Here is a 14,420-nt window from a genome sequence, read left to right as displayed (position 1 = left end):
TGGAATTAAGCGAAGATCTGTAGTAAAAAGTATTTTGTAATCTTGCTAAAGAGTTTGGTTTTTATTTGATGGTTAATGGGAATCATGGAAGGGATTTAAAGGGCAATGAGAAAAAAATTGGTAAGAGAAAATAAAGGAGTACAAAGCTGAAAAGAGACTTAATAAAGATTGCCAGGTGGAAGCATAAAACTGCATGCTTAATACTCTCAAGCCAGACTTTATTCCTTGTACATTCACATTTGCCCATAGCAAATTAAGCTTAATGTTATTGTAATGATGGTATGTTGGTCATTTCAGGAATAGTTTAAGTGTTCCCTTAATTATTAGTAAATATAACTTGTTTTTAAAGTCTCCACTGTAAGAATTTATGATTTCTATATGCCCAGTGTGGTGTTTTAACCTTCCTCAGTCTCTTCACACTTGCCACAAGCCCCTCTGCCCACCCCCCAGCATATAAAGTGGAAAAAAATGTCACAGGGAGCTTTATATTCACTGCATAAGCTAACCAAAACTAAGAAGTATCAACAGATTAATATGCAGATTTGTAATATGCTCATAAAAGTAGAAGGAAAGGGCAAGGGAGGAATTTAAAAAGAGCTGATCTATGATGAGTAAACTAGAATTCGGAAAGGAGGAGGCATCAACATGATGAGCAGCACAGTATAAACAAAATCAGCAGGAGTTGAATGCACACTTGTAGTGAGGAGCCTGAAATGTCCTTGCCTGCAGTGCACGTCGAAGAAGGAAGAAGACATGGAATGATGATAGTGTGATGCATTTTGTGACACATGCAAAATTTTCAAATGTCTTCACATTCTTGTTCATTCAGTTTACAGTATTTTGGAAATGAGTTTAGATTTTTGTGTCTATGATATTGTGATCAGATATGAAGTCAGTGGTACTATATTTTTTTAACAAAGGATAATCTGAACATTTGTCATTGATGTTGGTGCTAGCTTCAAAGAAAACATCACTTTCATTAGTTATATTTATTTGTAAAGGTCCAATGTCTTAGAGTGGCACTTGATTGTCATTTAATAGGAGATTATAGAAGTACACTGGAATTTCCATAAGCGTAAAAATCACTGTAATTTTACTTGACTTGAAAGCGTAGCATCTGTGATGTGGTTAGGAGCCACCAGGGTTACCTTCAGCAGTGCTTTAAGGACCATATGCCCAGAATTAGATTTAGGGCCTCACAAGCAGTAAAAGAAAAGATTGTTTTGCTGTTGTCATGCAAAGAGAATCTTGAATCATCCAAGCAGGATGGGATGGTAGGCAAGGTTACCTGGAGACTGGAGCATTAGGTTTGTCTCTGTTGCTCCTTAGCTGAGTGTCTGTCATTGGATTCAGCACTTAGCCTCCCAATTCTAACCTGCACTAGTTACCTAGATAATATCTAAAGTATTTTTAACCTTCATAGCTTATGAATCCATAATTTTTATTTGCCAGTTCATTAATATTTCCAAACAAATAACTTTTTCCTGACAAAATAGCTTCTCCTCTTTCAGATATTTTTTATTTACTTGGAAAGAAAATTCAAAGAGAGTACATGTTTTCAGTACAAATAGACATTTCTGTAAATGATGACTTTTTATCAGTCATATGTATTTGAGATCTTTTTACATGTTTTTTTGTTGTTGGAACCATTTCTAGATGTGGTTAGGAGTGACCGGGGTTGTCTTCAATAGTGCTTTTAAGGACCATGTGCCCAGGATCAGATTTAGGGCTTCGTATATTAGTGAATATGCGGTCTCGATTGAACATTCAAATCAGATATGTCAGTTATAAACTTCAAAAAATTTTCAGTTAAAAGTCAAAATTGCATTTAACATCAAGACTTAATTTCTATACTTTTAAAGGGAAATAAGAACTGCTTTTAAGAGGGAAATAAACTGAATAAAGATATACTCTGAAGAGAGGTAGATGTCTTCGATTATTGTGATCACGGTGTTTGTTTATATGAAGGCTTTACTTGTTAGATTTCAGGGGTTACTAATGAATTACATATTCTAATGTTTTTGACCTGCTCTTATTTCAGGAACATTTACAGTTCAGTTTTATGATGGAGTAATTCGTTGTTTGAAAAGAATGCACATTAAAGCCATGCCTGAAGATGCTAAGGGACAGGTAAGAGTGAGTGTTCAGCATTCTTAGCTCTCCAAAGGATATCATCCTGAATGGTCAACAATCAAAAAAGTATATATAAAGTGAACTAATTGTAGGATTATGTGCTGATAGCCCCAAATAGCAGCAAGAAAAAGAAGCATAGAATGTAAAATAAGTTTTACCCTTAATTTTTGCTTATTTGGTTTTAGACCTGCTAAAGTTATAGGTTACTAGTTTCTGTTCCAGGTGAAATCCCAGCATCCACTAAGCTGGTGTTGTCCTATCGACCCAGCTGGATCGTGTAACCAGTCTATGGGAAGTGAGGTAAGTGCCTTTTTAAAATTTTGTTGTTTTCCTGATATATAGTAGCACTTAGAATGCTAATTTTAATAGAAAAATTATATATTGAATTTCTCATCTTTTTTCTTTCTTTCTGTGAATCAGTCAATCTTCTTTTAAAAGGCGCTTACCTGACGCTCTGTAGGCTGTTGCAGGTAGGGCTCTCTGAGTCATATGGATAAGCAGTGTTTTACATGATCTAACACTGCTCACAATTAGATTAAATGGTTAGCATTTGAAGGAGAGTCTGGGATAAAGTTCCAACCATGATTCCATTATTTAAATGTTTTATGAAATACTAGAAAGAAAAGGTGCCAGTAGAAATTGAAAACATTTTCTTTAATGTTCTGCTGTTATTTGGGATTTTCAGCACCTGGACCTACAATTAATTTGAAAGTAAGCTATAAACAATGTCTAATGTGGGAATACGCTACATATGTGTTCTGTACCTGCAGTGAAAATGTCATCTTGAAACGTATTGAAGTCATCTAATCTGCTACAGTTGTGTATGTGAGTGTGTGCATGAGTGTGCACGTCTGTGTATGTGTGTGTATACATATATTTGGAAATATAGAGCACCACATTTTCAAAAAGTGTTCATTGTATCTTCAAAAAAGATGGTTGCTTAAATCATACGATTTTCAAAGATTTTTGTTTTGAAATAATCCCTCAGTAGACTGATTTTCCCTGATTGAATTTAACATGAAAATACTTTGGATCACAAAATTGCTTTGTGTCTTCCTACTCACATGTACTTGTATGTATTAATAAAATGTTCTTTTAATCATTTAGAGGTGTAATTTCTTGTTACCACATAGAGTAAAGCATTGGAAACTTAAGTTTAACATGAACCTATTTAGTAAAATGCTATTTTTTAATTTAAAACCATTACTTTATCATTCTAATTATTCAAAGGTTATTCTGGTTGGTTATTCATGAGGTAGCATTTGTCTTAAAACTTGACACTCCCCTCCACCCAGCCCCCAATTGAGACACTGAAGCAATTTGTTTTGTGGTACAATTACAAAGTGAAAACTCAATTTATTGGGCATATTGAATATTTCTAAGTATGTTATTTACACCATGGTGTAAATTACATTTAAATTAATGCCAAATACAAACAACTGAAAGAAAATAAAGCACTTTTAATTTTTTATTGAGATCACTTTATAACATGTTTCAGTTATACATCATTAAAACTTAGCATCTTTTTATACTTCATTAAGTTCATTATTAAAATTCTAATTCAGTGCTTCACCAAACAGTTGACCCCTTTGCCAGATTAATGAACATCTGTCCTCCTTTTCAGTAACCGTTAATATGGTCGTATGGCCTGATAGTCTAAAAAAGTTTTCATTCTATGATTCTTTCATTCCCCAATAAACCTTCATTGTTTTCCTTTAAAAAGTATGATAAATTCAGTATTTTGGGGGCGGATTCTCAGAATTGTCTTTGCATTATTTATCATCTTGATTTTGAGCACTTTGAAAATAACTTATAAAAATAGGCTTTAGTATAAAAATATATGGTATGAAATATAGTATAAAAATCTACCTTATTTAGTATAAAAATGGATTTTAGTAATGAAGAGATATTTAGTCTTTCTACTAAATTAACAAAGGCCAAGGTACCAAATTTTCACACTCTGGAAGTTCACTTCTTTAATCTTTGAATCTCTGTTCTTTTTACATTTCTGGAGTGTGCTGAAATAAGATTTCCATTGTTCTGTGTTAAAGATTGGTGGCCGACTAGGTTGTTTACTATTTACAGTTTTTTTTTTTTGTATTCATTATTTTGTTGGATTTTCAGAGCAAGTCCATCGACATTGCTACGGCTAATGTTTGGACTTTGTAGTTGAGGAATTTGAAACTATAAGACTTCGGTTACTTAAAATTTCACTCAAATATTATGTGCTGCATTTTCATTCAGATCTGATATCAAACATTGCTTTTGTTAGGCACTGCTCTTTGATGTTATCCACAGGGAAGTTTGAAACATTAGCTCAATTTGTGAATGAAACAGCAGTTATTTTTGATAGTAAATCTTTCCTATTTTAAATGAGAACAAAAGTGGACACAGCAGTAGTACAATAGATAAGGCAGTTGTCTTGCACACAGCTGACTCAGGTTTGATCCTTGGCACCCTGTATGGTACCCCGAGCCCCATCAGGAGGGATTCCTGTAGGCAGAATCAGGAGTAAGCCCTGAGCACTGCTGGGTGTGGCCAAAGACCAAAAATTTGTTTTTTTTTTAAATTAAAACAAAACTAAAAGTATAAAGTAAACAACTGCTATGAATTCCATGTTTAAAATATTTTTCTTTTAAAAAAAAGAACTTAAAAGTTACAATATGAATCTGTCTTTACTCCTGGCAAGTTTTCAGCATTTCTGTTACCAACTCCCCATCCCTCCTCCTTCTTGGAATCCAGTAGTAAATCTACTGCTCTTAGTAAGACTGCAAATATGTGGTCACTGTTGACTTTATAACTTTTCTTTGTCTGATTTTATTTTTGTTTCTCCTTCTACTTTGTTGATTCCTGTTATTTTGAGTGGTAATACTCTTTCTTGCTATTTAGTTGTCAATCTCAAAGTGCTAGTTGGTTGTGATTAGTTACTTAGATTACCTTTGACTACTCATTGCCCATCATGTGCAGCTGACTTCTGTTTGTTTAGTGCACTCCTTTGTTTAATGTATCCAGTTATACTTTATTCTTCTTCCCTGAAGTGTTTTGGCAGAGTACAATTCACTAGTTATTTTCACTGTACTCTACTAGTCTTCATTTAGTCAAAATCTTTTTTGTTGTTCTCCCATAACATATATATTATATATATTCTCCCATAATATATATAATATAATATAATGTTTATTTCTCTCTCCGTTCATGCTGTCTTGTAGTTAATTTTTCTTTTTTATAGTCCATTATATTAAAGAAAAAATACACAATTCAACTGTCAAAACAACCATGAATCTTAAGGTAGACATTAGCAGCATTACATATTTGTCATAGATTCCATCAGTTAATTTAGACTTTATTTCTGTGAAAATATCTAAGGGACATGTTATTGAACATGTTCATGGTCTAGTTTTAAGAAAAGGTATGTAATCCAAGTGATCCATTATATTTGATGATTGGTCTATTGTTAATCTATTGTATGAATATAATTTGATTTTTATATTTGCATATTAGTGAAAGCTTTAAAAATGTGAAACATGTTTTTCTTCATTAGTTTAATAACATTTTGATTAAATATAATACTAAATACGTTTTGTATTTTTCCTTTGGAGGATTGGATAGCTTTAGTCAAAGCAGCTGCTGCAGCTGCAGCCAAGAATAAAACAGGGAACAAACCTCGAACCAGCGCTAACAGCAATAAAGATAAAGAAAAAGATGAGAGAAAATGGTTTAAAGTACCTGCAAAGAAGGAAGAAACTCCAAGCTCTATAGCCACAGCAGAAGTGGAGAAGAAGGAAGATCTGCCCACTTCTAGTGAAACGTTTGGTACAAAATATGTTCTTGTGTTCACTTCTTATTGCAAGGGGAAAATCATGTAGTGAATAGGTCAAATCCCTTGGCTGTACTTTTGAATGTATAATTTAAGTGTTAGTCTTCCCCCCCTAAGAAAATATGATTAACTATTTTCAGTATCTTTTAGAGAGATCTGAAGATTAATTATGTAACATGGGTATTTCACAATGGAAACCTGCAATATTTGTAAAGAGAAATGAGTTAAGATTTTATTTCTAAGTTCTTCGAAGTGGATTCTTTTTTTCCTTTTTTCTAAGTTCCTTAAGTGCTTCTGCATGTATTTCAGCAAATAACATGAAAAGAGCAGTGATTTTCCTTCCTGTGTTTCTCCCCTAAGGAATACATGCTCACTGTTACTCACTTCTAAAATATCAGTTGCAGAGATGTGGTTTTTAAAGTTTTGTGTCAAGCGCTGCATTAAAGAGTTAAATGCAAAACACTTTTTAAGAAATAATTTTTTTTCATGTTTTAACCTTGGATTATAGATAAATTCTTATATATGTATTCTATTAAAAGTAGGACTTCATGTAGAGAACGTTCCAAAGATGGTCTTTCCACAGCCAGAGAGCACATTATCAAACAAGAGGAAAAATAATCAAGGCAACTCATTTCAGGCAAAGAGAGCTCGACTTAACAAGATTACTGGTAAACTACAATGATTATTTTTGGGGGGACTGGAGGGTTTGGTTTTACAGTAATTTGTTTTGGATAAGCAGTGTGTTAACTGCTTAAAAAAGACAGTTATTTTGATTCTCCAAGATCAGTGTCTTTCACTACTACTAATTTTTTCTGTTGGAAATTTGAAAAATGCCACATACCTTATACCTACCTCACAGGGATGTTGTGAGGATTGATAGGCTCAAATGTTATACAGTTGCATAGTTTTAAAATCACCTTATGGTGGTAGTAATTTTTGTAAGAATTGAATTAACCAGCTTACCGAGTTGCCATGATACAGTGACTGAGAGTCTAAATTCAATTGTTTAAACTTCTCCTTCTTGGTAAGTATCAGCAAGGATGGTACTTTGTATGGTTGGAAATACAAATCTGAAATTAAATTCAGCTCCTGAATCTGTTTACTTTCTTTGTAAAAATACTAATATAAATTTGAATATCTGTCCTTTAGGTTGTTTTGTAGAATAAGAATTTAATTCTGTGTGCTTTATTTTAATGTATAAGTGCTCATACGATGAAAAACACTGAAAATCTTAGCCTTTGGTAAAGGATTTAATTATTATAATTAGAGCCAGTCTTATCACATTCAAAGTCTATCCAGCCTAATGGTTGTATAAGAGACATTGTGAGCGTATCTAATTTTTGAGTGTATATTAAAAGGGCAATTAAAATAATTCAGTCATCTGTTCTTATTTCAAGGACAAAATGAGTTTCAATGCTTTTGACCTAATAAAGCTATATGAATTTTTGTTGGCATTCTTTTAAATAATTTGAAGGAACTTGGTTTCACCGTTAGATCCAAGAATAAAGATAAATTTAACCTTTTCACTATTTTGTGAAGAGTGGAAGCCCACTGAAAAGATGACTCCCCAGTGAGAATTCTTTAGAGTCACTATTTAGAATTCATTTTACTGTTTATAAGTGTTTTCAACAGGTGGGCCTATTTAGTTTTTCTATTTGCTAATATTATTTTTATGATGAAAATATTTTTATAAGATCATTTCACTAATAAAGAATATATTTGGCCCAGGACAGGAATTTTTTCTAATCAAAATAGCCATTCTACCTTTTCCTTAGAATCTATTTACTTTGGCAAAGGACAAGATGGTTTTCCAAGTGCTACTCTGATGACAGCTTAAGACTTCAGCTGTGCCTTAGAATAATGGAATCCTGTGCTCTGTACTGTGGCAGAGGCAGAATAAAAGTTCTAGTTCCTAGGATTCCAACGTTGAAACAAGACTTGAGTTTTGTTTTGGGGGCCACACCAAGCTGTGTTCAGTTCTGTCTTTGAATCCATGAATTACTTTCGGCGAGGCTTGGGGTACCATAAGGGGTGCCAGGGATCAAATCCTACTCTGCTATGCACAGTGTAAGTGCCCTACCCATGATATTATCTCTCCAGCCCGAAACAACACTGTTGGGAAGAGCCAAGATCAAGGAAGACAGAAGTGAATGCAGTGCAGCACCGCTGCCAGCATGCCAGTATCACAGTTGTTTCCTACAATTGGGACGACCTGCTTTTAGTTTCATTCATAATTCTTAAATGTGCCTTACCGAGATTGAATACCCAACATGTCAATAAGTTAAAAAGCAGTTCACTTCACAGTGCTACATTATCTCTATGTTGTCTTAAAAATGACAATAGTGGGGTGATAAAATAACCATTTCATCATATGCCTCAAGGAAATTTAAGTATTTGTTCCTTGATAGCATCCTCTGGTTTCTGCCGAGAGATTTTGTACTTTCCCTCTGAAATCTCCAGTGAACAAATGATAGTTTCTGTTTTGTTAAAAATTTTTTTGTTATTTGGAGCAGGGGCAGAAAGGAAGGGGTGGGGGGTGCATGCAGTGTTGGATTACACCTGACAGTAGCCGTGGGTATTACTGACACTTGTGCTCAGGTGGTACTTGGGGAGATTTTGTGTGGCTGGGAGTTCAAACCATGTCAGTGGGATGTGAGTAGTTGGCCTCTGTACTTTCTCCAGTGCTTGTTTGTTGTTGCTGTGTTTGTCTTTTAATAGGGTCTTTCCAGTAGTATTAGGGTATAGGAGCCACTTCATGCTATGTTCAACCTTGTGAATGGGCCTGACAATTGGGTGCTGTGGCCTGATGAGGCAGTGCTGCTCCTGTTCACTGGTGCTTAAGGGCCAAACTGCCTGTGGTGGATTGTGGGTTGGAGTTATGTGGTGCTGGGGATTGCACTTGAGACCCTGGTGTGTGCAAAGTTTTATGTTCCACCCGTTCGAACCATCTCCTTTCCCTGATATTTTTGTAGCACTAGAAAACAGATTTGAAATTTTTATTGTCTTTCCCTTTACTTAGAAGATTTAGATGAACAGTAGTTTTTTACCTTTGCCTTTTTTGATTTCATTGAAACATGACAACACGGTTCAGAGTGTTTTCACTGAGGAATAGGACTACTATCATGATAGCATCTCATCCTGCTCTGATGTAATTCTCTTTCTTTTATAATAGTTCTAGATAAAAATATATGGACAGGCCACTGGATAAATTGATTCTGTATTCACTCTCTTTCTGTTCCCTTTCCTCTGTTTATTCCCTGAAAGATTCTAAATTTTATTTTTGTTTCGGTAAAGGTTTAAGGATTGCTATTTTCAAATGAGAAGCCACTGAAACTATATTACTAATTATATATGTTCTTCCAGTCTTAACTTTTCTTATGTAATACATCTTTATGCATACTGATTTAGAATAGATGATTTTATGAAGAAAATCAATAGATCATATTTGGGAAAGAGAACTGCCAGCAAATTTGAATATCTATTAAAATGTAGGTGTCAAAAAACTTGAAAAATGTACAGGCACTGTTCGTAGCTACTCTGTTTCTAACAGGAATACTTTTATGTGAAAGGTCAGCAAGATTTGAATATGCTTGGCAAATTATATCATTATTATAAAACTCAGGGAATTGAAATTGACCATTAATGTATTATAATAATATTAAGACTTTTACTTGCTCAGTTTTGGGTTTTTTTGGCGGGGAGGGGTGGTGGACCATAACTGGTGGTGTTCAGGAATTACTCCGGGTTTTGTATGCTGGGAATCAGACCCACGTCGGCTGCATACAAGGCAAGTGCTCCTACCTGCTGTACTATCTCTGGCCCCAAGTCTTGTACTCTTAATCCAAGCAAGACTGTTGTGTTTTGGGATTCCTGGATGAAAAGTAGATTACAGATTTAACCACATTGTTTCCTTCTGCAATGTCAATTCAAAGTCCTTTATTCTGTTTATTCCTCTTGACAGTGAGTGACCAATTGTATATTTTATAGCTAAAGTAGAATATTGAGAAATCATTAATTTGTAGTGGTACTCATGACTGTTCACTGAGCACCTAATATTTAAATAAATTCTTGAATCAGTGGACTGCATTCTGATAAGAATCTGTGATATTCTTCTTTTTGGGGGGAGGGGGGTCACACCTGGCAATGCTCAGGGGTTACTCCTAGCTCTGCACTCAGGAATCAATCCTGGCAGTGCTGGGGGGAACCATATGGAATGCTGGGAATCGAACACGGGTTGGCTTCTTGCAAGGCAAATGCCCTACCTGCTGTGCTATCACTCCAGCCCCAGGAATCTATGATATTCTTATGCAGAAGGACCTGTTAGTAGAATATACTGACAATATGTATTTGGAAATAACAAACTAATTTCATTTATATGCTTTCCATTCAATTCTTCTAAATTTCCAAGGATATTGCATTTCTCCTCAGAACATTAGAGGTCAAGCTAACAAATATTGGATTGCTTCTTAAGACAGCAGTAGTCAGATGTCCTCAACAATATACTTTTGTTTATTTCCTTGTTTGTAGTTGGTAACTTATTTGTGTTAGCTGTGTTAGTATATGTAGTATTAAAAACTTTTTTGTTGATTACATGGGGATTTTGAATTAACTATATTACCAAAAACTGTTTAATTTTTTTTTTTTTTTTTTTTTTGCTTTTTGGGTCACACCCAGCGATGCTTAGGGGTTACTCCTGGCTCTGCACTCAGGAATTACCCTTGGCGGTGCTCAGGGGACCATATGGAATGCTGGGAATCAAACCCAGGTCGGCCCCATGCAAAGGCAAACACCCTATCCGCTGTGCTATCACTCTAACCCCTCTAGTTTAATTTTAAATAAGTTTATTAAATGACTAGGTACTTTTTATAAGAAATTTATAAAACTATTTTTTCCACAAGCCATTATATAAGAATTGCATTTGATTAATTGGATATGTAGTATCCTAATTTTATGGCTGAATTGTTTCTTTTAAAATTTGTGGGACCCTATTTTAAATTTCAATTTGTGATTTATTCTAATTTTTATATTTAAAAGTATTTCCACCATTTCATGAAAAGAAACAAAACATTAGATATATATAACATATTATCAAACATTTTTTCTTTTTGAAAAGTCTGTAGAAATAACAGTTCCTTCTTAGTTCCTGGCAAAAGAAGAACTTGATTCCAAATTTTTTTAATTTTAGTATTATGTATTTTGAAAATACTTATTAAAGAATAAAAACCTATTGAATACCTAGGCCTTAATAAAAATGTCTTTTAGTCACTTAAAATATGCTTAGAAGTTATCATTAGGATTTTTAATGTATAAGCTATTTTATAGAAAATTTTTAATATATATTTTTCCCCATTTAACTCTAGTTGAGAGCATTACTTGAACAACCTAAATGGAATACTCTTTCAAACTGAGTTAAATGCCAGTTCAATTGCAAATCATTGATGTATCAAAATTATTGTTTTATCCTCGCTTTTTCTATTTTAAATTGCATTCTAAATGCTAGACATTCAGTTTCCTCATAAAGGTAATTTTTACTTAACACTTGGCTGTGGTACTACCGTGGAATGTATATTTCATATTTATATTCCTACTTATCTTCCTTAACATCTTTCAGTTGTTATCTGAAAAAGTCAAGAGAAGTTGCCCTGTAAATGGCTCAGGGCTTTGTGGCATTTGAGGGCATTGCTTAAGTAATATAAGAGGTATAATTGCTATAGTAATATTAGTGATACATGTATATGTATGTATATGTATATATGTGTGTTTATATGTGTATATAAAAAGTATTGTGTTGATAAACATGCATCTTTTAAAGCATATGTTTTATTTCACCAACTTTGAAATGACACAAAAATGGTTCTGGTTTGACCTTTTATGTATACTGTGGACATAAGGAACAATACTTAATGCAAGGTTTATAAACGTAACTCACTGAAAATGCGAAATGTGCTTAGCAAAGAATCTTAATAAGTGCCTTTAATTTGAAATTTTAATGCCTTTTAAAGCTGAGAATGACACTTACTCCAGAAAAATTATTTTCTTCTAAAACTGAAAATGAGTGGTATACATTGGAGCAAAAAGAAACTCCAAATCATTCTCCATCACTCTTAGGATGAGACTATTGTAATGAATTCAAATATTATAGGATGAACATACAGTTTTTCCCTGTTAATATGATATCATCATTAGTTTTCAAAACTTATATAAGTCACAACTGAGCATAGAAATAAATCTATGCAGCCTAGATTAAAAGATTAAAAAGAGGGGCTGGAGTGATAGTACAGCAGGTATGGCTCTTGTCTTTCACTTGGTTGACCCAGGGCAGATTCTCAGCACCACATAAGGTCCTGAAACCTGTCAGTATTGATCCCTGAGCAGTGGAGGTGGGGGGTGGGGTGGGGTGTCCCAAAATCAAAACCTGAAACATAAGAAAGATTCAAGTGAAATTGTAAATTAGTATATTTAAAAACTTTTTCTGAAATGTTTTTCATATCTTAATGATACTCTTATTTCACATGTTTCTACAAAGCCCATATCAGTAAGTAATCGTAGTTCAACATTAAGCCATGGAATTAAAAAAATTTTTTTTTCCTTTTTGGGTCACACCCAGCGATGCTCAGGGGTTACTCCTGGCTTTGCACTCAGGAATTACTCCTGGCGGTGCTTGGGGGACCATATGGGATGCCAGGGATCGAATCCGGGTCGGCCGTGTGCAAGGCAAATGCCCTACCCGCTGTGCTATCGCTCTGGCCCCGGAATTTTAAATTTTGACAGAATAAAAATGTTTGTCTATAAATTGCACAGATTACACAGACAACTCTCAAATTCTATTTTAGATACCTGAATTATTGCAAAGGGTGTTTGTATTGACAGTTAAGCTTATAAGAATATCCACTTCCAATGTGTGGGGAATTTTAACTGCTACTTTTGATGTTAATTTGGATAAGTCAGGATTTCTTCTAATAAGCAATTTCTGTACAATTTCTCTCAAGGTTTATTGGCTTCCAAAGCTGTTGGGGTGGATGGTGCTGAAAAAAAGGAAGACTACAATGAAACAGCTCCAATGCTGGAGCAGGTATGAAATGGTAGCATTTGATTTTTTTCAAGGTTCCCAACTGGAATGATCACGGAGCTATAGTATCCACCTAATTGAAATTGCCCTTTTGATCAGATATATGGGAATAGGAAACTAACTGATGATATATTTTTAATTCTGCTTCTCCAAGCTACACAGATAAACTTCAGACTTCATTCTTTAGCTTTTGTTTTCAATAGACTTGCATTCAAACCTTTGTCTCCAAAATTTGAAGGCCTGGAGACAGGCATCCCAGGGTATAAGCTTCAGCTGGATCATCTTTAGCTTACAAAAAGACCCTTACACAAATACTTTTATTTGTGAGTTAAAACAGGGTTTTTTGGCATTACTAAAGCTTCTTTTGTAAGAAGTTTCTTTTATATTGTAACAATTGGTGTTAGACTATGTGTTTTATGAATTGATCAATGAGCCATACATTTTTGCTAGGATGTATATTTTAATAACTACAAAAAAAGATAATTAAAAAAAACTATTAAGGGTCTGTCTTTAAACCACCTAATAGAGGAATTAAAAGTGAAGGTTGCAGTTGCTAGATTTTGCCTTGGCTACCTTCAGATTCCCACAATACCTGTACATAATGAACTCTGCATGCTTTTACATTCTCTAAGGGCTTAACTTCTTGGACACTGTAAGACTATAAGAACACAGTAATAGCCATAATTGGGTTTCCTTGGTTTTCCTGTTTTAAAATCTGAGCCTTAATGTAGTTTTACTCTATCTTTTTGTATTATTTTAATTTTCTTTAATTAGGAGTCTAATTAACACTTTAAAATTAGTATCTTATATGCTTATATGCATTTTTTAAAATAGCCCAAATTTAATTGATATTGTATTGAGTTTTTCAGGGTTATTTTTAGGCCTGAGTTGATAACAGTGTGATGTTTTGGTGCCCCCATTAATGTTGTATGAAATCAACGGTCTTTTAAATTGATTAATATGTCAGCAAATTATATCTTCTGATTGAGTCTTTGCCATTATTGTCAGTATACCAACCAAATTTTAAATGACTTTTTTACTGTGTATTACTAAATTCAACATCCCAGATATGGTATTTTGTATTTTCACCACTGTTCATGGTATGCTCAGAATGCAGTAAATCAGGGACTTGTTGGGTATGTTTCTGGAAAATTCATTACAATGTCAATTTTATGCACAATCTTGCTGAGTTGAATGTGACTGTGAAAATTACTATATGTAGAAGCTATTGTAGAGGGCAGTGCCCATCTCAAAGGGAAGTATAGAAAGCAGCATTTTGAAATTGAGTTAAAAATACAAAAAAACTTGAGTAACTCGGCTGTTTCTATTTGCATAATTAATATCTTTGAAGAGTCCTTGCCAGTTTTGTAACAAAGAGACCAGTAATAATTTATGAAAACT

General features: G+C 34.0%; 1 protein-coding gene across 7 annotated transcripts in view; it reads left to right on the top strand.

Annotated features, from left to right (window-relative positions):
* The window catches only part of PHF20L1 (PHD finger protein 20 like 1), a 75,779-nt gene that overhangs the window by 25,776 nt on the left and 35,583 nt on the right, over window positions 1-14,420 (top strand). For 4 of the 7 annotated variants that reach the window (XM_055125173.1, XM_055125169.1, XM_055125170.1 and 1 more), the window contains exons 5-9: window positions 2,042-2,130; window positions 2,356-2,433; window positions 5,733-5,946; window positions 6,490-6,618; window positions 12,940-13,022. In XM_055125173.1, the coding sequence (XP_054981148.1) occupies window positions 2,042-2,130; window positions 2,356-2,433; window positions 5,733-5,946; window positions 6,490-6,618; window positions 12,940-13,022 (593 nt within the window). The remainder of the gene's footprint in view (window positions 1-2,041; window positions 2,131-2,355; window positions 2,434-5,732; window positions 5,947-6,489; window positions 6,619-12,939; window positions 13,023-14,420) is intronic. The other 3 variants (XM_004602447.3, XM_004602448.2, XM_055125172.1) reach the window with 3 other exon arrangements.

Source organism: Sorex araneus, chromosome 2 (genome assembly GCF_027595985.1).
Source record: "Sorex araneus isolate mSorAra2 chromosome 2, mSorAra2.pri, whole genome shotgun sequence".
In the NCBI taxonomy this organism is placed as follows: domain Eukaryota; kingdom Metazoa; phylum Chordata; class Mammalia; order Eulipotyphla; family Soricidae; genus Sorex; species Sorex araneus.
The sequence above is the reverse complement of the archived record's forward strand: the minus strand, read 5'-3'. Positions and strand labels throughout refer to the sequence as shown.